Genomic DNA, 23,855 nt, shown 5'->3' on the forward strand with positions numbered 1-23,855 from the left:
AAATTAACAATTAAACAAAAAATATAACTAAGATGTATGCAATTTTACATATTCACACTTTTAAAAATCCTTAACAACATAACAGATAGGACGTAGATGGGAAATGCTGGCTGAAATTGCCATGAGCATATGCAAGAAGTACAACTCACTATGTGAACCACTTTACAGAGCCTTTTATGGTAGACCATGCATGTAGATTTTTATCAGACAGGAAGAGAAAAACGAAGAAATCAAAACCATAATTTTGACAGCACAAGATGCCAAATGACCAAACCATACACATCGGAAAACAATGTGATAAAGCACAAAAATTGGAGGGGGAAGAGGAAATCAGTTTGAACTCAATTGTCTCAAGTCCTGCCCAGTCATTCTTGATTATGGCATGCCATCAGGAAATCCTGACCATTAAAGTGTCAGACCATTAAAAATGTAGTTTATGTAATTCCTTTTCTAGAACAACTGCCAGAATAGGAAACCTCTTCAGATAAACCATTTTCATTAAATTTAATTTCAAAGAAACCTTCACTTAGAAAGGCGTAACATTTATCTAACAGCATACTTCTAAACTGTTATTATATTTAACAGACTTTGCCTGTCAGAAAGCTGTTCTCATACAAGATCAGCTTAAAAGAATGGAATGTTTCTTTTATCTGTCCATAATCAAGAACACAATCCATCACATATGGAAGTAGAATAATGGCAGGAATGTAAAGGTTCAGGGCTGTTAAGTTAAATTCCCAGTGGTAATTATCAGAAATGCTTTTTCGAAGCTTTATATACCTGTAGGTTTTGATTCAATATAAAGCTGCACATAAAATAAAGCAAGTTAGACTTAATATACAAATTCCTGATGGAAAACAGTTCTGTAATCAAAACTTCTTAGGGAAAACATAAGACCCCAAGCAAACATCTGTTACTTGCTGTCTTCTTCCCCAGTAGACATTGTGAAGACTTAACATGACCCCACCGCACCAGCAAAGTACTAGGGCAGTGTTATCAAGTAACAGTGGTATGTATCCCAAAATCTCAGTTTCCTTCAAAACACTGAATTGTAAGAGCTGAGCATATAAAACTGCCAAGATTCATTCACGGACAAATTTTGTATTCCCTCAAAAGAGCAGCCAACCACATAAGCATAAAAACTGCTAAACTTCTTAATTTTCCTATACCTCAAAGTTAGGCTTCTACCTCTTTGTAAGCCATACCTTCAGTAACAGTGCAAACACAGAAGCAATTCTATGATTAATTTAGCATGACTAAAGGGGGAGTGGGGGGGAGAACAACTCACTTTACTAATTCTAAGCAATATCTGATGCTTTTATATTTAAATTCATTACTGGTTTTATATTTAAATTTATTACTGCAACAGAGGTAAAGATGACAACTTCCTTTTGAATATGGAGAGCAAAGATAGACTAGTGTAACTTTGGCTTGCTCTGTTAGTCCTGATCTGCCTGCCCTTCAGAAAATGCTATCAAGCCACAACTAAGTCTGAGCTAGTAGTATTCCTTGGCTTTCAAAGGGACCTCTAAGCTCAGGCTCATTACCATACCAGGCATGGTTATCATGCTTTTAAGGCTATTACATGAATGCTACTGTGCATTCACGTAATAGCCGAGAGGCCATAACTCATGAAAGCACCACACATCTTTCATTCAGTTCCAGCTCCTGGAGTCAGCAGAACAACTGCAAGGAGCTCAGCTCAGATGTCCAGCTATCTGGCATTGATTTCAGTGATTCATGCTATCAATTTTTTCTCTAAATACAAAGAGTAACAACTTTTGTCTGATGATATAAAAGCTAAAGATGTTGACACCATCCAATGGCTTGTTGATGGATTCCCAACCTGACCACATGTCATGGTTTAAGCCTAGCTGGTAACTCAGAACCATGCAGCCACTCGCTCACTCTCCCTTCTTCTTCCTCCCCCTGCTCCCAGCGGGATGGGGAGGAGAATCGAAAGAATGTAACTCCCATAGGTTGAGATAAGAACAGTCCAGTAACTAAGGTATAACACAAACCACTGCTGCTACCACCAATGATAATAATGATAAGAGAAATAACAAGGGAAGAGTATACAACCACTCACCACCCACCAGCCCGACCCCAGCAGTGATCTCACCCTTCTGGGTAACTGTCCCCAGTTTATATACTGGGCATGACATGCTGTGGTATGGAATACCTCTTTGGTTAGTTTGGGTCAGGTGTCCTGTCTCTGCTTCCTCCCAGCTTCCCTTCCTTCCTGGCAGAGCATGAGACTCAGAAAGTCCTTGGTCAGAGTAAAAATTACTGAGCAACAACTGAAAACATGGGTGTTATCAGCACTGTTCCCAGGCCAAAAGTCAAAAACACAGCACTGCACCAGCTACTAAGATGGAGAAAAATGACTGCTGCTGCTGAACCCAGGACACTGCAGCATTGACCCAAACTTCACCAATAAGGTCCCAGAAATAAGGTATCCGTTTGAGGTATGCATAATCCTATGACCTGTATCAGTATTTTCCAATATTTTGCCATTAAAAGACTTTTTTGGTTGTTTGTGGAGTTTTCTGAGTTTTCTTTTTTTTTAGTTGGTTGGTTGGTTGGGGGGGGGGGGGGGGGATGATGGAACTTCTCTGCTAAAGAAAAATCCCTATTACCACTTTTCTCTCCTAACAGAGAAATCTATTTTTTCGCTCCTGGGCTATCAAACTGAAGGCTGCACCAGGTTGGAAATCAGTGATGCTCTGAAACCTATGTTAAACATGAACTAACAAAGGCAATAAAATTATATCAGTGCTTGACTAAGTGATGTTAAATTAAAAAGCATAAGGGACGCAAAAGCAATAGTAGAAAGATACACCAGTCAGGCCTGGGGACTAGAAGAGTAGGAAGAGAGGGAAAGAGAATCACATATGTTAGTGTTTATTCCAGATTTCCATATAAACTAGTTAGGAAGTTAGTGTTACAAGTTAGTCTACAAGTTAGGAAGCACACATTTCCACAGCAACAATGAGAGTGAATTTACTCTGGATGAAGACTTCATTTTTATGGGACGCTAATTACATGAAAAGAGAAAAGCACAAAATAAACCCTAAGAAGTTAGTATTTAAAGTTTGCTTTAAGAAGTAGTATCTAAAAAACTAAAACAAAGGCAAGGATATAACATCAAAAGGAATACAAAAACACTGATATGAGCTGCAGAGATAACAATTCTAATGCTTATCACTGCAAACATACAATCTGTGATGGTTTTGTTTTCAATATATTAACAGATACGTATCATATACACCACACACGAACAAATGCATCAAGTAAAAAAGTGGTCATAGCCATGCCTTTGTTAACCAGCAAACAGAAAAAGAAACTTACATATTTTCTTCCATCTTCTCCAATCCACATTTCTCTGGATAAACTAAGCTCCACATCCTCAGTTTGAAGAATTAAGGATATAAAAACCCTATTGATGCACTGTACTGAGACAAAAAGTGTCAAAAATGCTCAATAAATTTGTGCTTGATACTATTGCCAAAACCAGTGTCAGAAGCCAGCAGCTTTTGCAGAGTTCTCTGGCCGAGTACAACCCAAGGTAGTTTGTTTAACCCCCACTTCCCACTACCTGTTTATTCTTTCCTTGTGAGAAGAGGACAATTCCAGCTCCCAGTAGAAAGAGGAAAAGACTTTTCTCCTCATTATCTTCATTATGCTCATTATCCTCAATTATCCTCATTAATGTCAAACTGATACCTTTCCTGAGTAAATGCAAAAAGTAATGAATACTGGCAGCTTTGACATAACTATTTTGTAAAAGGACTCTGGAGCATCAGCTACAAAATAATCAATAACTTCAAATTATGTATCATAAAAAAAAATTAAACTATAAGGAAACCAAATTTATGTATTCTAATATGCTCCATATAAGCATATTAATATTTCAGATGAAAAAGGTACAAGTTAAAAATGTACAAGTTATCTACAGGTAAAGCTCAAAACATTACATTAGCCCAAACTGGGTCTACATACAGATCATTTTCACATCTTTGTCACTAACTGCCTAGTGAAGTAATCAGAAATATAATAGTATTTCTGACACTGAGGTATGGTTTGAAAACTGAAGTGCTAGCTATACACAAAAAGATTTTAAAAAAGAATCAACAAACAAATACATTTGAGCACTGAAATACGCTCAAGCATACACGAATGAGGGTTAGAATAAGTCTCATGTATTAAGACTCAATTTCAGGAAAGAACAACTGTTCTGTGCTCCGATTCTGTCAGTTCTGTCAAGTAATCCTCCATATGAACATACAAGCTGAAAAGGGAAATAAATCTCTGAAGACTAACTCAATCTGTCATGTTCAACACAAACATGCTGAGGAGGGAAAAATGAAAAAAAAATCAACATTTTCAAAGGTATATTCTTACAGTAAGCTTGCTGAGGAATCAAAACAACAAAACCCAATTATCCACACATGCAGATAACTATCTGCATTTAATTGCCAAAAGAAAGAACACGTTCCCTAAAGTTTTCTGCTCTGCACTGAGGGAATCAGCTCTTCTGAACATTCTGAACTCTGATGGGCTTTAGTTCCCAATATAGCTAAATAAAGAGTTAGTACACAGGAAAGCTTGATTATTTTTCAACTAGAGCATAAATTTCCTTGTGATGGCACACACATATCCTACAACACTGCTGTGGATCTCCGTTTCTAAATCAGTTGTAGACCTCTGTGGTTTTCTGTTTACTAAATGTACTCTTCTGAGCCAAGTCCTTTCATTCACCAGACTCTACAGAAAAACATCAGTATCAGCTGCTGAGCTGTTGATAGAATGGGATGTCTGTTTTTTAATTTTTTTTCCCTCCCTTGAGGAAAAATGTTTGATAAATGTGAAAATCAGCAAATATCTAGAACATTCTGGATTGTTCACTATGTCACTCACCAAATCTGTTTTGCTTCTGTGGCTAGTGTGGGAACTGTACTTTGAGGCTCCTCAGCACTTCTTAGTTCACACAAAGCCCTAGTCCACAATACTTTTTAAAAGCAAGCATGAGACACTTCTATTTGTAACCAGACCTTCTGAAGAAATTCATCTACGCTAATCGCAAATGGAACTAAACTAGCAAGAATGTGAAGTTGTGTAACTCCTTAGAAAAACAAGACAACAGCCTTCAGGGCTGAGGCAAGGGCACAACACAAACCTGGCAAAAAAATCTCACACTGCATGCAGACGGAGCCAGCGCTGGAACTGCCCTTCTGTAAGGAGACAATACTAAGTGCTATGCAGGGCTATTCATAGCCACCATAAACACATCAAGTTTCAGAGTTAGCAGCTTCTTTGTCAGTTCCAGAGGAGGAGATTAGTCATATCTGAAATAAAAACAGATTATTGTACGCTTGTCCACAGAACTCCAAAATACATGGCTAAACTGGTCATTTAAAAGATGTGAGCTGCATGTATTTGAATTCAAAGGTAAAAGAAAACGTTTTTTCCTTTTATCTTCCTCAACTTTAACTTTTTATCTGACTCTAGTTTACTTCAGAAAGTAGTTTGCTTTCCCCACAATAAGAACCTTTATCTGGTTTCAATACATTCTTAAAAGCTCTAAAAAGCATTTCAGAGAACTGTAAAAGAGAGACTCAGATTGGTATGGGAAGGTCTGGGAAGGCTGGAGAGGTACATGGGGAAGTGGGGATCTCAGCACAGCCTGTGTGAACAGCACCCGTGTCAGCAGGTCATGGAGACCCCTTCACATCTACCTGCAGTTTCACAGCATGCCCAGATCTAAACCAAGGTGACTCATAACGACTCACAGAGGTGGGACAAAATGGAAAAACTGATCTCTGACAGCTGCAAAAACATGTATCCAGAATCTGCTGGGAGCAAAAGAGGAACCTGGGACACCTGGCATCCTTACCTCCCAAACCATGGATTCCAGACTTAACAGCTAGATATAAGCATTCATGGCGCCTTTTTGCTGTACAGACACCTTGAACACCCTGTCCCCTGCTGATGGAGCTCTTGGGACTTGAGAGACTGAGAGAGCAAGTGAAAACCCCTTCCCCCCCCCCCAGTTCTTATTTTAAGTAATATCTCCTTTCCCTCTTCTAAGGTCTCACATTTACAACTGCTATATGGTTTATACAGTGTTGCAACAATATTTCCTACACTGTTTTCTGATAAAAGTTAAATAGTAGGATTCATATTTCTGTAGGAAGACACAGAAAATATCCACAGTCTATCAGTAAAGTAACAAGAGACGCTCGCCTACAAAATGCAGTATGATAAAATCTGTTCTGAAGTCTTCCAGGCTGATGGTCAGGAATAAAAATATGGTAAAAGATAGAACCATACTTTAAAGAGAGCTGCCTGTGAAGAGACAGAAGAACTGTATCACAGCTACATTCAGAACTGAAATCATCAGAATAATACTGGGTTTTGAGGCTTGAAAAGTAACTAGACATCTAACTGTATGCACCCACACCAACTTATGGCTTGGCCATTAATGACAGCAGCAGAATTTTCATGGTATTTAGATTATACAATTCACTACAAAAAATAAAAAGAAGAAATATACTGGAAGAAAGTATGAAACTATTATGGTTATGCTTTAAAAATTCCTCAACATCTGGCCTTCTTCAGGTGCAGAGGGTAAAATTTCCTCATAGAGGGTATCACTAATAAATGGCTGTATTCTCTATAATGGTCCTTACTACTGCTACTGGTGAAAAACAGTAATAAAGTCGCTTAGGTTAGTGACCAGAATTAGCAGATAGCCAGCCAACGCTGCCATCTCCCAAGCTGCAATATGGAAATATACTGGTAGCATTATTTGGAAACAGGGCAATACTTGGCTCATTCTTACTCAAATATACTATTAACAAAACTGATTTTATGTGTTGGCCAGCTATTCACACTCAACCCCAGAAATCTCACCTTTTCTGGTTAAGATTTTGGATCTCAAGCATCCTCAGTCTATCAGCTACACAGGCAAAATCTGTATGTATCCTAAGAAAGCATTATCTCATTAATCATTCTACAGTAACAAAACACAGATTAGATTAACAAATGAACAACTTTTGAGAGGGTAGAAGCAGAGAGCAGGGAAACAGTCTGGCCACAGTGGGACTACGATGAAACTATGGAGCTCGGCCAGGGGTTAGGGCCTCAAAGCACAGAGTGCTCTGGTCCTGACACCTGGAAGGAAACCAAATGCAAACCAGAAAACGATAACAAGCTCTGGTCTCTGCCGAGTTAAACTCTCAGCCAGTGATCTAGAAATCTGAGTTTCACATCCAGAACTCATCACTCACATCTCTTTCCCTAATGACGCAGTGTTTAAATTTGTATGGTCGCATACTGACGCCACCATAAAACACCAAGCTGTTTTAATCACGCTAAAAAAGCCCACTTCCCTTCTGAGCTGACTGCAAGTTTGCTAGACCCACAGAGGAATGAGATTACCATTTTCTCTCTCTGCAGATGGAGAACAGGAGGCAGAATGACCAGCAACGAATGCTCTGCTGCTCCATGGCCACACATACAACTCAATGAGAAGAGCAGTGTTTAATCACAAAAAGTATGTTATCAATACCCTGCTAAAGCAGCTGCGCTTGGCAAGAAGCACAGGACAGGAAAACAGAGGAAACGCAAGAAATCTACCAGGTTTTTTCCTAATTGTAGATGCTGATGAAAACTTGTGACCCTTCACAAGGCACTGCCACCTCAATGGAGTCACAACACAGACCACACATGAGCAAGCATCTCCAAGTTAACAACACAGACCAGTTAAGTCTACTGAAGGTTAGAAACATCCTGTTCCCCCTTAGAACATTTCTTTAGGTAAGATACATGGAAAGCACACACACATCACAGTGACAGTAACTGGGAAGGTTAACTCAGGCCTAGCCTACAGGTTCTGGGTAGAACTCCCAGTCCACAGGAATCAGGGACTGAGGCTCCTGAAATGATAACCCCACAGAGAAGATCCTGTCAAGATGGCATACGTGCTCTTCCACACCCTCATGGGTCTCTGGCACCTCTCCCAGCCCCCAAATAGCTAAAGCTATCCAATATTCACTATCACGTTTTGACACTCATTCTTCATAACCTTCACATTAAAACTGCAAACAAATATAAAATGAAACCGAATAATTCCCAAGGACCTGACACTATTTTTCTCAGCATAATTTAATGTAAATGGGCCTAGCAGCAGTAAGGAAGTGAGGAAGAAATACAAAAGCTTGAGATAAGGAAATACAGAAGAGATACGAAAGCTTTAGAAAGACCTAAAAAAAGTGCAAGAATATATCTAGTAAACAATATCTAAACTAAAATTAACTGAGGAATCAGTTCTTCCTCACTTCAGGTCTTCAGAATAAGCAATACATACTATATTTTTTTATTCTGAACACTTGTATCTCCAGGAAAACAGCAGTTTAGCACAGCAAAATTAAATTTTAATAAGGTTTAACTTTAGCTCAAAAAGTTTTCATGCTCAATGGCAGCATGATTCACACCATTCACCACTTTTTAGATAGTAAAACTTATGGACTTGCTTCCAAAAATACAGAACCAATGCTGGTGCCCTCCCTAAGTTCCTCCAACGCCTTGTCCTGTCATCCTTTCCCCTACTCAATTAAACAAGTAATGTTCTTGTTTTCCCTTATCCTCTCCAAGACAGCACTCTCATTTTCCATTTACAGTATCCCCTTTCAGGGATAATGCAGCCAGAAAAGATAGGTGCAAACTATAAATTAAATAAGCAAAAATTATTCAAACAATTCTCTGAACAGCACTACAGTGACAGATGCCAAGAAACTTTTAACAGTGGAATGACTTTCCTTTTGATCACCTTTTGCTGTATTTGTGAAGTAAAACAATGAGCAAAACCAGGTTTAACACAATTCTCTCAGAATTAGTGATACACTTCTACTATCTTTCCTCTGGAAGAGTAATTACAGCTTGAGTAGTACCCTTTCAGGGTTTTTTAATTCATTATTTAAGAAGAAAAAAAAATGAGAGAAAAAGACTCCACAATCTTTCTCATCCATGCACTTCTGCTAGGGAATTTCTAGGTTTTGGATTCCTTCTTCCTCTTTTCCTATCCTGTTAATTTCTGAAGAGAGAGAGGTTCAAAGACAAGAATACATTGACAAGCAGAACAATGCATGACTCCACCTTAGTATTTCTATTCAGTCTATCATGGGTTTCTGGCCACAGTGTCTCAAATAGTTATCAAAAAATTCTTTTAACTTCTCAGTCAAACCTCAGTACATCTGGGTTAGCTTCCATCTTCCTTTGCTTTGCTGTCACAGAAACAAAGTGCCAGTTGCCAGCCTCTCTTTTTTCCAGGACAAGACCTCGTTTGTAGCTGAAAGAACTGAAAGAACAGTAAAAATCTGGTGATATTTGGCCCAACTGCTGTGTCCTGCTGACAGCCGGCACAAACAAGATGTTAGAGAGAAAAAAAAGGCAGGTTTCCACTGAGATGTCGAACACTCAGTTTTCTAAGCCTAACACTTGGCTGCATTAAGAGCCTTTGAGTTGTTACTGACCAGTGACCCTGGTGCACTGGCATCCTTGCAAGCACCATGGTTCCTAACCTGACGATCTTAAGTCCTAGTTCAGCAGTGTGAACAAAGGAAGCAATTAGGAATGATGAATAAAAGAAGCAAAAGGATGAAAATCAACAATTCTTAAGGCTACATACTCTGCTTTGATAGCACTGTGAATGTAACAATTCTTTCCAATATCCATTAATTGTTAGCATTGATTTGCAAGGGTTAAGACATTCATGCATTTCTATAGACCAGCATTTTGCTCTGCAGCAATTGTCTACACAGGAAACTTTGACAAGTTGAAAATATCCCCAAATCACATGGCAGCTGTGCCCGATGGGCAGAATCAGGGGTCATTCGTACTCTCCATGCTGTGCTTTCCTAACATCTCTTTGAGAAATTAATTACTCCTAGAACTTTAACTAATTCCTGAACAGGAAACCTATAAATATTAATGTTTTAGATTATTTTTTAATTTAATCTGAACTAGGTAAAACCTGACCTACACATATTGCTTTTCTTGTTTGTTCTAACTATCCCTATTTAGGGCACCAAGTCTAAAATCTGATAAAAATAAAACATGTACTTCTGTAACTATATTGAAACATTTTCCACTTCCTGCTTTTTGAGAATCATTATATTTTAAATACTTCTTGATCGGTCCATAAAAGCTCCTGGATTTGCTTAATGAGAGCTATCAGTGCAAAGTCACTGATTTAAAGTTTATTACTTCTATACCTTAATTTTTCAATAATTCTCTAATATTCAAATGAAAAGAAACAATTCTATGCCTCGACATTTTACTTTCTTCTATTATTGCAGCTTAGCAGCCTGTTGTACAAATCACATTTCAGTAAACTCCCCTGAAATTTCTACCAGAAAGTAGTTTTTACCAGACCTACTAACATAAATCTTTGCTTGTGACATTCACACAGGCAACTGGGAACATCAGAGTTCAAACACTTAATTCATGTTTACAGTAGCATGGCCCAGAGTCTTTTAGGTTCTGAGTGCCCCTTTTGATTTAGAATCGCCTGTTCCTCTTTAAATTCACCCTTTATTTTGCACTGTACCTAACATAATTTGAAAGCTCCCTCTGACTAACATCATTACTCTTTGTAGAGGAATGAGGAAGACTCTTTCTGTACAGGGGAAAACCTGTAACTACATGCAAACAGGATATAACACAGCAAACAACAATTTTGCTCCACAGAGTGCTCTAAAGTCGGCAGTCACCTTTCCAAATAAATACTGTTTTGTCAATGACCTCTTAAATGCTATTAAATCTCTCATGTCTGAACCTTTCCCCTTCAAATACAAAAGCACAAGAGCTACAGCATAAAAGAAAAAGAAAAGTCAGCAGAAATGGGGTATTTGATATGGGTTGCTGCAATTGGTCTATCTGGAGCTTTCCTGAAGTCCATGCAGAGCATGCAGTTTATTCTAGCAACAGTAGCTGACAGGGTGGTTTGCATTTGGGGCGCTTTCTCCTTTCAGTAGAGTTCTCTTTTGCAATTTGAATCATTACAGAATCTAGTTATGGGTTTAGCAAAAAGCATATTGCTTTAATAGAAGGAACTCTCCCGAAGAAACCTCATTCTAGCGTATCTATGCCTGAAGAAGCTAAATAACGTATTGGCAAGTGAAAAGGTGACAAGGCTGCACTGCTGGGGGCAAAGTCACCACTTCTGGCAAAAGTGACAAGCTCACCCATCCTACAAAACTTCCCTTGTTTTCATCCTGCTCACGTGACCCACTTCTAATGGAGTGGGACTGAAAAAGCCTGACAACTTCAGAACTTTCACTTAGGTACACTGTGTGCTCTTCAGGTTCAGCATGGTACATTGATTGGTTTGACTAGTTTGGATGATCTACTTACAGCCTCGTTGTTTCTTCTTCCAGCCTACGTCCATTTATAGACCATGGCATTTCAACCCTACCACAACAGAAAACGTCAAGAAAAGTTACCTTCTCCTTACATAGCAAATTTTAATGTTACTGGCATTCCATTTATTGCATGTATGCCAACACACCATGTATCAGGAAATGCAGTGACTCATGATCTTATGTGCCCCAAGATGTACTATACAAGTGACCACCATAAAATGCCAGCTAAATTCACAAGTAGAGCCAAATATGGAGGTTACACTCCATTATCCAAATAAGATAAAACAAAACAAAATAAAACTGATCTACAGATTCACATTTTATTGGTTGATTAACTACTGACAAAAACTTGCTTTTCCCATGATAACTGACAGGCTGTGGAGAAACCATCATAAGCACAAAGTACTTTCTACAGAGAAGAAACCTGCTGCTCCAGCAGTACAGGGACCTGTCAGCACATTTACTACCTAAATAACTTTTTTCAAAAACTAGTGGAATTTAGTAGGTTTTTCAAAACTTAACATACATTCGAATTCATCTTTCAGTATGAAATGTCACTTTTTTTTTTTTAAGATATAAGTTAAAATTGGTACATTCTCTGCAGACATTCTATGGAGTTTCAGTATACAAGAGGACTACTCATTGTCATGATTTCTTTAACTCAAAGTTACAATTAACAAAAAGCTTCCTACAGAAAGACTTAACACACTGTTATTTGGGATATTTAATGTTGTAGAAATAAAGTTAACACCCTACTTAATACTGTATTATTTAATTACTATTATTGTTTGAAAAGGCACAAAAACAGTATCTCATGAAAACAAGACTGTGAAGTAACAGTGATTTTGCCACTGGAATATAAAACTGCCATTAAAAGATGTCTGAAAGTTCTCTAGAGCACAGTACTGCCACTGATAACTGGCACCCCAAAGGACAGTTTGGAGGACAAGCAATCACATAACATCTCAGATCAATTTGTCTACAGGTTTTTTCTTTGCAGTTTAACAGCTGCTGGGGAAACAAGCTGAAATAGATCATAAAATAATGCTTCCTAAAATAATGACAAATTGTGCTTTTGTCGTTCTTAAAGAGTATAATCCGCTACCAAACTGCAACAGAGGGAGCAAATCTGTCCTTTCGCTAAAGCCATACACACCGTCACATACACTCCACCTCACCCCTCTCCTAAAGAACAAGACCAGCAACAAAACTTTTGTTCCACAATTCATATGATTCTTTTTCATACACATTCCTCTCATGGCACTGTAAAGTGATCTCACCTTTCTCATTTAAATAACCATTTCATTGCTGTCATCAAACAAAAAGCCACAGGATAAAATGAATCCATTATATCTACTTTGTTAAACACAGTATTATCAGAGCAGAACCTCTTGAGAGCCAAGTGTCCATTTTTGGTTGATAAAGGAGGAAGTAATCTTCAGTCAAGTTAATCCTAAGGGAAGATAAGCAATTCTTCAACTCCAAGTGCCCTTTTCATTCACAGAACGAATGAACCAGAAGTACCTACCAGGCAGCTCCCCAGTTTTCGTATACTTGTCAGGACTCAGCAGCCATAGCTCCAATTCGCTTCCTTTTAAGGTTGCTCCATTTCTTTCTGATTCTATAACACATTTTCACAAATGACTGCTGTACAGGCAGATACAGCTAGCTTTCCTGCCATGACTTTGTTCCCTGGCTCACAAGTCTAAGGGACTTTGAAAATCACTGTCACAAACCCTCACCAAAGAAAGGTCAAGGACAATAACCTCGAGGTAGCTCTGGCAGGGGCAACATTATGAGCAGCCCCATTCTTTTTAACCCATATGAGTCTTGAAACATATGCAGAGCTTATGCATCAAGCTGAACAGAACAAAACGATCTGAAAACCTCATGAACCACCTCCAGCACTGGTTTACTAGAAGAAGGTAGGGATGAGTTGAAGGGCAGAGACCGCAGAAGTGTGCCCTTCTGCTTACCAGGCAGACGCACCACAGCTGCAGCACAGCCACAGAAAGCTGTGTACTCCTTATTAGAAAGACAACAGATGCATTTTTTTGTTCCTTTTTTTAATTACCCAGAAATAATTATTTATTTCTGAACCAGACAAGATTATTAATAGAGTGAGTATTAGGAACACAGAAGAGCTCTTAAGAAAGCAGTAATGCTCGGGTGGTACTAATGTTGCCTGGAAAGCAGTTGTTCCTGTCTAGACTGTAAGGCTCAGAAATATATTCATAGTTTTCATTAAAACATATGTTGTATCTTACAGAAAGGTATTCATTACATAATGCTTTTCATTGTGTGCAGCACCACATTGGGCTTTTGAACCTACATACTGCATTACCAAAAGTTATTTTTATGGCATTCAGACCTCCTTAGCCTTTAAACAAAGGCTTTTGTGGACAAAATATGAGAGCTTTCTTACACCAATCGACATAAATAACAATCAAAATAAGTCTTTTTGTTTCAAAACCAGAGGAATGGCTGAACAGACTACATATTCAAACTGCAATGGACTAAACAGAATCCAAAACTTTAAGAATACCAAGTTACATTATCACAACTAAGATTCCTTAAATACTGTGGAGGCAAGCAACCTGAAGGCAAGCCAGTATAAAGCCTCCATTACATCCACAACTTCGGTAAGCAAATTATTCTTCAGCAGGAACATCCTCACTTCACTGTTGGATTAAAAGAACATTCCTGAATCCATTTAAAAAGAAGTAATGCCTAAAATGGTTGGCAGAGAGATAGCATTCTGAAACTAGGCCATATGAATGTCACTTCATTGTTGTTACTGAAAGAAGGAAGATCAACTACAATAAAACCTTAGCTAGCACTGCAACAACATTATGCCAGCTAAGCATGCCCTCAACCAGACCCATGGAGCTTTGCTGCCTCTCTTTTATATACATGAGCACTCTCTAGAGATGGTTATTTTTATGTATATGGCAATGCATGCAAGTATACTGGATCCTCTTCTAATGGTCTTTAGCACACAAAATTCTGAAGTTATCGTATAAGCCATAAAGAGTAGCTTTTGCATATAAGAATTTTATGAAAACACAGGAAAGAAGTTTCTCACGTAATTTCTTAGCATGAATGTTTACTGAATTTCCAAGCACAGGCCCAACATAAAAATTGCGGAATTCTTTGCCTGCATATACTGCATCACTCAATTGGAAAACAGTTTAGGAAAAAAGCAACTGGCTCTCCCACTTCAGCTCAATTCACTGAGCCATCCATGCAAACCACACAGTACTTACACCCAGTGCAGGCTGAGTGGAGAGATCTGCTCCTGGCTGGTGTGCACAGTGGAAAGACTCAGAATGCAACTCTCACACTTAAGAGAGCAGGCACGCAGCGATGCTGTGATCACAGCAATTTTCACAAATGGAGTGACAGTCATGGGGAAAACAGAAGTGAGATAACCTCCAGCTATCTAATCAGTGTGCATGGAAAATTAGTTTGTCGGTAGATGATCCAAGTTCCACTTCCTGAAGAAGGAGTCGTGAAGATCTTCCTCCACTATGCTTACATAACAGAGGACAAAAAGGAGAAAATATAGCATCCTTGATAACCTCTCCTCAGACACCCTTTTTTATTACTACTCTCTATCTTATTACAACTGATAACTGCCTAATCTGGATTCTGCAATTCATCTCCACATCTACAGAGCAATTGCTTATCTAGTTGCAGACTGACTTTATTCTAACTGAATGTATTCTACATTTTACTTCCATTTGGAAACAATACACATTATTATAATCAACTTTAAGGATTTGTAATCATATTCATGAGACAACCTTAAATATTACTATAAAGTATCAGAAAAAACTTCTGGTTATCTTTATTTCAGTAAGAATGTTAATAACTATTACAGGGTATAATTTGGAACTCATACAAGTTAATCTGCAAGACATAAACTTAGCAAAGTGAAAAGCAAAACCTATAAGGATGTCTATTTTGAAATAATTGCTTTAACTTAGAAGTTGTAAGTCTAGAAGTTCCTAGTCCCAAACATGAATTACAGCAGTAAGTGCAAAAAAGCAAATCTCATGTCTGAATAAGCTATAAAGAGAAACTAAATACATGTATGCTCTCCTAGCACTGATTAATAACACACTGATTCATAACAAACTATAAAATACAAAACTTGCTACTAATTCCTTCAAACGAGAAAGACGAGTGAAACATACAATGCTGTATTGTGGTAAAAATCCCAGTGGAGTTACTTTGATGAAGTGCTTGATGAGTGGAAACTGTGCAACCCAGCACACCTCATGTGGCAATATATGAAGCACTAACTGGCAATATCAGATACCTCCTGCTTTTGGCTTTTTCAATTTTTACAAATACAAGAACATTAAGATACAGGAAATACTCTGCTGACATACAGTTACGTCATCTTTATCATCTCATGGTATGTTGTCATTAAGCTGCTGTGCTTACGGCAGCAGAGCCTGCTACACAGTGCACGGCAGCTCCCAGGATGAGACCCTGCATTGAGGCGTGCGTGAAGGGGTGATTTGAGGACAGACCGTTATCTTTATGGGGAGCAGCATCCTTGCCTCTGCTGGTTCAATCGAGACAAAAAGTCCTCCTAGAAATTCTAGATCCCAGCCATTTAGAAGGTCAAAGCAGGCACTTTCTGCAGGTATAATAACGGTTTGAGGCATAAAAATAATGCCCCCTGTAAAACACAGTCTGAGGACGACTAGTTTGCCTCAAAGGACCATCTGGAGCTTGGCAGAACTAAGCATCTAGTAACTCTGCAGAGACAAGCATCCTTGTCACCTCTCGATGACAGCGGAATGGTGCAAGGAACTTTACCAGACTGGAACAACTGCAGCCTGAGAAAATTAAGATATATCCATATATATAATCTTACATGACAAGCAGGAAGCAGAAAGCGCACGTTGCCCACCTCTCACACTATGCCAAGTTGCACCAGCACACGGGACCGCTAAATACCTGCCTTTAACGCGTAATTTTACACAGCAGCATACAAAAAGAATATACATGTACACGTATGCGTGAGTTTCTATATGCGCTGCGGCTGCGGGTGCCAGCGGCATACTTACAGCCGCTGCCGCTCCAGGACTTGAGCAGGGACTTGATGCTGATCTCGAAGAGGAGCGAGTCCTGCAGGCTGAGCATGGTGCCGGCGCTGCGGGCGGCAGCTCCCGGCACCCGCAAGACCAGCGTGCCGGCGCCGCGCGCGCGGCCGCCCGCTGACGCAGCGCCCGAGGGGCGGCACCCCGCCCCGCCCCGCCCGGCAGGCTCCGCCCCCCACCGCCCTTCAGCGGCGCTTCCCGCCCTCGGGACGGACGGGACGGACGGAGCCGTGGCTGGGCCGCACGGCGGCTTGCAACTAGAACGGACAAGGACTATAAAAGGCTACTCGCGCTTTACCGAGTTTTAAATAAACTGCCCAGCATTGCAGTGCACGGTGCCAAAAGCACAGTGAGCCTTACGCATTTAAGGATTGGCAACACAGAAGGAAAAGCAAAACCCTAGGTGAAGAACAGACACTCAGCAAGGGCCAGAGGGCCACAAGCTCTACCACCACGACCTGCAGACAACCTACCGGCAATTGGGCTGTGACACCCACAGGGATTAGCAGTTTGGGGGTTTTCTTAGTATCTTTTAAACAACACAATTTCGCTGTTACTGATGGTTTACTCCATTAACCATCTTCTCAGAGGCGACAACGGAAGGTATTTTAGGGTTGACGGTTCCGGGTTCTCACAGTGCAATCCAACACCACCCTTGGACCTGGCTCAGACCCTAACCACTCTTCCAGGACAAAGCAGGATATCACATCAATAGCCTCTCCCGAATTTAGAACAGAATAGAATAGAATAGAACAGAACAGAACAGTTAAGGTTAGAAAGGACCTTAAGATCATCTAGTTCCAAGCCCCCTGCCATAGACAGGGACACCTCACACTAAACCATACCACCCAAGGCTTTGTCCAACGTGGTCTTGAACACTGCCAGGGATGGAGCATTCACAGCTTCTTTGGGCAACCCATTCCAGTGCCTCACCACCCTTAAAGAATTTCCTCCTTATATCCAATCTAAACTTCCCCTGTTTAAGTTTTAACCTGTTACCCCTTGTCCTATCACTACAGTCCCTAATGAAAAGTCCCTCCCCAGCATCCCTATAGCCCCCCTTCAGATACTGGAAGGCTGCTGTAAAGTCTCCACACAGCCTTCTCTTCTCCAGGCTGAACAGCCCCAACTTTCTCAGCCTATCTTCATACAGGAGGTGCTCCAGTCCCCTGATCATCCTCATGGCCCTCCTCTGGACTTGTTCCAACAGTTCCATGTCCTTTTTACGTTGAGGACACCAGAACTGCACACAATACTCCAGATGAGGTCTCACAAGAGCAGAGTAGAGGGGCAGGATCACCTCCTTCAACCTGCTGGTCACGCTCCTTTTGATGCAGCCCAGGATACGGTTGGCTTTCTGGGCTGCGAGCACACACTGAAACCGGTTCACGTTCATTTTCTCATCAGCCAACACCCCCAAGTCCTTCTCTTCAGGACTGCTCTGAATCTCTTCTCTGCCCAACCTGTAGCTGTGCCTGGGATTGCCCCGACCCAGGTGTAGGACCTTGCACTTGGCTTGGTTCTACATGTGGACAGGAAGAAGTGATACAGAGAAAACAATGCTTGTGTCCAGAGCTGGCATGCAACTACACATGTAACATCACCCTTGGGTCAAATGCCGAAAACTGATAGAACTGGATACAGAGATGACTCTGACTGCTAACTGTAGCTTAATTAGGCTTATCTAAAGCATATCTTGACCCACACCATACAGATTAACTAAAAATTTAATTATACTGGCCCCAGGTACACTGATTGACTTAGAGCAGATTTAGTCAATATAAAAAAAAATAAAAACCACCCTACAGTTTGAAAACTGCTCCCCAACCTTGTCTTTAGAGTCACCCAGTCATGAGGACGAAATCATATCTGTACCCTCAGATGAACTATAATTGCCTGAATTTATTGAAAAGATTAAGAATGGTGTACATCAAATACAGTTAAGGTTTGTGGGTTTTGTTTTATTTTGTTGGGGTTTTGGTGTGGTTTTTGGTTACTTGGGATCTTTAGGGTGGTGGTGTTTTGTTTGGTGGGGCTTTTGTGTGGGTTTGTTTTGTTTACTCTATACACCCTCCCTCCCCAAACGACAAAATAATTATCACTAAAAGGGAATTAGTGATAGATCAGTCAATGTCCAACAAAGCAGTTCTACATGACAGGTCTAACACACCAGCAGAAGGAAACTGGAGAAAGAGCAAAAGAGTGCCAACTGCACTAGCCCATTCAGTCATGAAGATGGCTGCTGTCTGACAGCCATTCAGGAGGTGAATAGTTTTATTAAGAGACTGGGGCGATCACTCAGATTTCAGAGATTAAAAATAACCCAAATTTCCCCATGCAAAAAACGATTTTCTATAATAAACTATTTAATTGCTGCCTCTCTATCAGATAGAGTACAGAATGCACATCCACACGGAGTAACTCGTTGGGACATTGTATCAAGCCTGTCCCGTCATAAGCCTGTTTCAGGTAACACTGGTTATGTAGTACCTCCAGTTACATCATACTCCTTTTTCATCACTTCTTTTATGAATACATTCAAAGGTACGCTTCAAGCATTCCTTCTTCCTCTTACCAAGTAGATACAGAGGTGGTATTTTGTTATGAGAAGGATATAAAGGTCAGATTTTGGAACTGGCTGATGAATTTCACCACTAATTTGAAAGACTGTATTAATTATGGCTGGTCTCTGACTGCCTTTAACAGTGGGCTACAGAGAGCTCTTCAAAGGAATCCTTGTTAACAGCATGCATTCCAAAATCATGAGCCAACTCTCCCAGCACCTCAAAAATAATGACTTTCTAAAATACACTTTGGGTTCTTTGTAGTTGCCCTCTTCCCCCCCCCCCCCCCCAGCTTTTATTCTTTAAGTTATTAGCACCAGAAACTTATTACAAAACAATCATCCCAGAAACCCCAGGAGATACAGTAAATGAACCCTACAGAAACATTAATCTCAATGTTTCACCTTCTAGAGTTCTGTTAAGAAGACTTTCAAACAGAAGAGCTGCCAGTATTTCCATAAAGCTGTTTCAAAAGTTAATGAATGTTAGGAAATTTTTAAAAATTTGCATTTATTTATGATATTGATGTGTTTGGCCAAGCAACTTACATAGCTTTCTGCCACAGCATCTGAGACTGTGTTGCGCTATTATTTATTCATAATACCAATTACTGATCACTGTAGACAGGGCTTCCTCAAGGATACCAGCAATTAATTTTAAATACAGTTAGCTCAACAAAAAATATTAGCCCATTAAGAACTTCCAGGATGTTAAGGATAGTTTGAGAAATGTACGTACCAAGAGCATAAGCTTTTTTCTTCCAAAAATTTAAGTAACGAGGACTACAAATACTTAATATTAGAACAAAAGTATTTTGAAAATAAAAATTTTCAATACTATATGAACACACGTGTGTTTTCATACATATATGCGCATAGAGTAAGTTTTATTCAATTGACATCATTAGTTTACAAGATTTAAGAACGGCACATACCAAATACTTTTACTGCCCCTCCACTCAAGAAAACAAAAGCAAGACCATTTAACAAGAGGTGTAATGGATCTGTCAGTATCTTAGCATTATTATACAACCATCACTGTCATAAGCATTATCTTATTATACAACTGTGCTCAAGCCTTCTAACACTTCTTGGTAACCCAATTTACAGGCTTTTATAATCAGAGATGTATAGATGACAACTACTGCAATTTCAGACTTCTGTAGTTTTGTTTTGCCTTTGAATTGAGTTAATGAAATAACCTACCAGATACTAGAACAAACAGAAGATCTCAGGATAAACCAAAGTTTAAAATGTAACTTTTTCAAAGTGAGCATAGTAGAAGCAGGAAAGAAATAAAACAGATCATAAGCCTCTGGATCTTGCCAAGTGGAGACAAGGATAATTCACTGAGAAGAGCCCAATAAAACTCACTGTGTAGAGTTATAAGAGATCATAATCATGTATTTCTAAAACTGTAAAAACCAAAAAATGTACTCATTTACAGCATGGATTCTTTTCCAGTTCTCACTTCCAGAGAGCAAAATGAAATAGACTTCTGGAAAGTACACTTTGTTTAAAAGTGGGAGCAACAAGTATGCCCACTGTGAGACAGTCTAAAAATACCTATCTCTTTGGAGTACTTACACAGGAAATCTTCCGTAAGATTATTATTTTACTACCTAGAGAAAAGGTTGCATTTAAGTGTAAGGCAATTGCTTTGATCTGGAGCTGGTTTATGTAAGAAAATCAAAACACACCTCTCAAGCTGAGGATTTGCACATACTTATATTACTAGGCTGGACATTACAGAATTCTAATGAATATATAGTTTATATACTGATCCCTGTATCTGCATACCTTTTGATACTGGACCAGTTATAAATTTCACTTTTAAAGGAAGCAGACTACCATAATGCCTACGGCTTTGATACTTTCTCAAAGACTCTAGGTGAGGTATGCATGAATGAGCACAATGGTATCAGTAAGCTCTTTAAAGAGCATGACAAGAATAGGACTGTAGGTGTAGTAAAGCATAAGTGCTCAATCTGCAGGTGCAAGCTGTTTGCTCTCTACTAAAATGATTAATGCAAGTGTCCAGTCCACACCATGCTTTTTGCTCAGATATGAAAACCTTTTAGAAAAGGGGATGGCCACAAGCAAATTGCTTGAGCCGCTTCAGCAATGCTAAGTCTGCAAGCTTGAGGCTGCGAACAGACCCATACATTAAGAGATTCATCTGCAGCAAGCCCAGCTGGCTCTGGGAAGCATTACACCATCATTCATGGTACTGCTCACCCATGGCATGCTTGACCTATACAAGCAATGTCAATTCAGCACTTCAAGAACACATATCCTGTAGATGTAATATTCAGTACACGTACAGTAAGCCCAGTCACACAAGAGGTAAGGTTTGCCCTGGGTGCTACAAGCAGCTACAGGTCCCAAGCAATCTAGGAGACCAGACACTATCATGCTGCAGATAACAGAGATAACAGAAGTTTTCTTTAGTTCTAAAATTTGGAACTTAATAAAAACTCTTCCAAAATGATCACTATATTTACTAGGATCAATACATTTACTACAAGTGTGTATGCAAAGGCTGCTTGCACAGCTTTTCTTTAACGAAAGTATCATCAGACCATTTTCTTGGAGCTACCCAGAAACATCACTGGCAACCATTTTGAACAATACACATCAAGTAAGTGCAGTGCACAACTGCATAACTGCCAGAGCTCTGGCCTCTGCCAAAGACCAGTATGTGAGACCAAAAAAAGACACTTCAGTATGGTTCACACAGTGTTGTTTCAGCTTCACCTCTACAGGCTGAAAAGGTAGGGGGATTTTCATGACTGAAGATATTGCTGAGTAAGCTACCTCAGAAGAAAGAGCAATATTTAACTTTCTAAAGTTTGCGTTTAAATGACAAAGGAATAGCATTTTATATGTCATTTATTTACGTTTCACAGGGAACATGACATTTTTAGGCTATCCACCACCCTCCACACACACACACACCATTTAAAGTGTTGTTCCCTAGTTCTACAACAGGTTTGTTTATTCCCTAGGAGTACATTCATATCACACTACCTCCCTCCCCCAGCCCCTAATGCACTTTTTGCTCTCTTCTACTGGGTTGGCTGAGAGAATATAATCTGTCTACTTATCCCTCTACAAAATACTTTGCATTAATAATTCCAACATAAATATTTCATTTAAAAAACATAGCTAAAGGCATTCTTTTAAGTTATGTAAAAACATGCAATCACTGTTGCTTCCAAAAGTTTCTTGAGGTTTTCAATCTTACTACATTCCTCTTCAGGATGATACAGACTGACAGAAAATGCATTCAGGCAAAGAACTTCAAACAGTATTTCCCATTTAATGTGAATTGTAACTGTGAGTTTTCCAACCAGTTCCAGAAGGACACTGAAGATGTACAGCTTTCCTGCAGAGCCTCTGAGTAAGATCAAAGAGGATACTGTTAATATGTAAGTTTTCAGTTAACATTATCTTTATTGAGTAGTAATCCTACCTTTAGAAATAAAAAGGCAAATGAAACATGAAATAAAAACCACACCCACAACTTTAAATCAATAATAATTAAATCCTGTAAAAAATCAGCTTTCAAGGTAGTTTAACAAGGACCTGTAAGGATTTAGACTAAAGGGATGTCAATCCAGTCCTTCCTGAAAATCTGGCTTTCCAGACCAACAAATATCATAAGATTACAAGGAAACAAATCAATAATAAAAAGGTGAAACATTTCAAACACCCCGGAAGGCAGTGAGATATTTAATGAACCTCTCTCCAAGAGGAAATGAGACAGGTAAAGTGATAAACCTAGAGCTGTTACTGTATTGCATGAGCCTGACAAATCCAAGTCTCAATTTTCACAGGCATCCCCATAGTTAAAATTCTGGAGAATTCAGCGATTTACTCCCTCTCAGATGCTCAATTTCAGCCTTTCAAATAAACCTTAAAGGCATGACACCTGATTAGTATGGTTCTGCCTGTGTTGGACAACCTGAAACAACTGCCCAAAGATCTATCTGCCCAATTCTGTACTGTGTCAGCACTGAACACCAACACCCCAGTTTTCACCAACCTTTTAAACAGAACCCAGAAACAGTTATGGAGCAACACAGAAAATCCCTGCTTAGTTGCTGGGCGTTTAAATGGATAGACTAGGGAAAGGCTTAACTCTATTACCCTACAAGGCCTTAGGACAATCGCTAGGAATCAGTTACGTTTCTATTTTTGTTGCTCCTCCCAAGTTGCTGGATGACTGCGCCACTTTTATGGGAAACATCGTATTTGCACTATGTGAAGATAGCTACTCTATCCCTATAGAAAGGTGGAGTTGTTTTGTTTGTTGTTTTGTTGTTTTTTTTTTTTTTTGGGGGGGGGGGAACATCACACCAACCAAAAGCAACAAGAGTTTAGGATTCATCCAGGAAAACTTGAAAAGTTAAAGTGGATTACCTATACGGGTAAACTCAGCACAGAAATCCTAAGTCGGTTAAGCCTCATGAGTGCAACAGTACTTGGGTAGAAAATGTTCTCGGCTGCAGACTCCCACTAGACTCGCGCAGCAGCTGAAGGTACCCATGTAATTGTTTTACCCTGCATCAGAAGATAAATTGCTGCCTTCTTCCCTCCAACATAAGCAAAGTTGCGCATTTGCTCCTGAGCCACTGCCATGGGCGGCCTGCAGCCCATGCGTGTTTATACGTTAAAGCACTTTACAGCCCCACATAATGCAGATGTAGGTCTGGTTCAGCCACTTCTGCCAATAGGAGGCAAAGG

The 23,855-nt window shown here is 39.6% G+C and overlaps 1 protein-coding gene across 12 annotated transcripts in view; it reads right to left on the minus strand.

Annotated features, from left to right (window-relative positions):
• FRYL (FRY like transcription coactivator) overlaps positions 1-23,855 on the minus strand; it is a 134,842-nt gene that overhangs the window by 102,278 nt on the left and 8,709 nt on the right. For 9 of the 12 annotated variants that reach the window (XM_057431086.1, XM_057431096.1, XM_057431091.1 and 6 more), the window contains one exon: positions 12,955-13,047. The exons of 2 other annotated variants lie outside the window; for them this stretch is intronic. In XM_057431086.1, the coding sequence (XP_057287069.1) occupies positions 12,955-13,047 (93 nt within the window). Of the gene's footprint in view, positions 1-3,351; positions 3,630-12,954; positions 13,048-23,855 lie in introns of those variants that run through there. One more of the 12 variants, XM_057431093.1, reaches the window with a different exon arrangement.

Source organism: Pezoporus wallicus, unplaced genomic scaffold (assembly GCF_028554395.1).
Source record: "Pezoporus wallicus isolate ANWC-B61680 ecotype Strahan unplaced genomic scaffold, APGP_CSIRO_Pwel_v1 contig_7684, whole genome shotgun sequence".
Lineage (NCBI taxonomy): Eukaryota > Metazoa > Chordata > Aves > Psittaciformes > Psittacidae > Pezoporus > Pezoporus wallicus.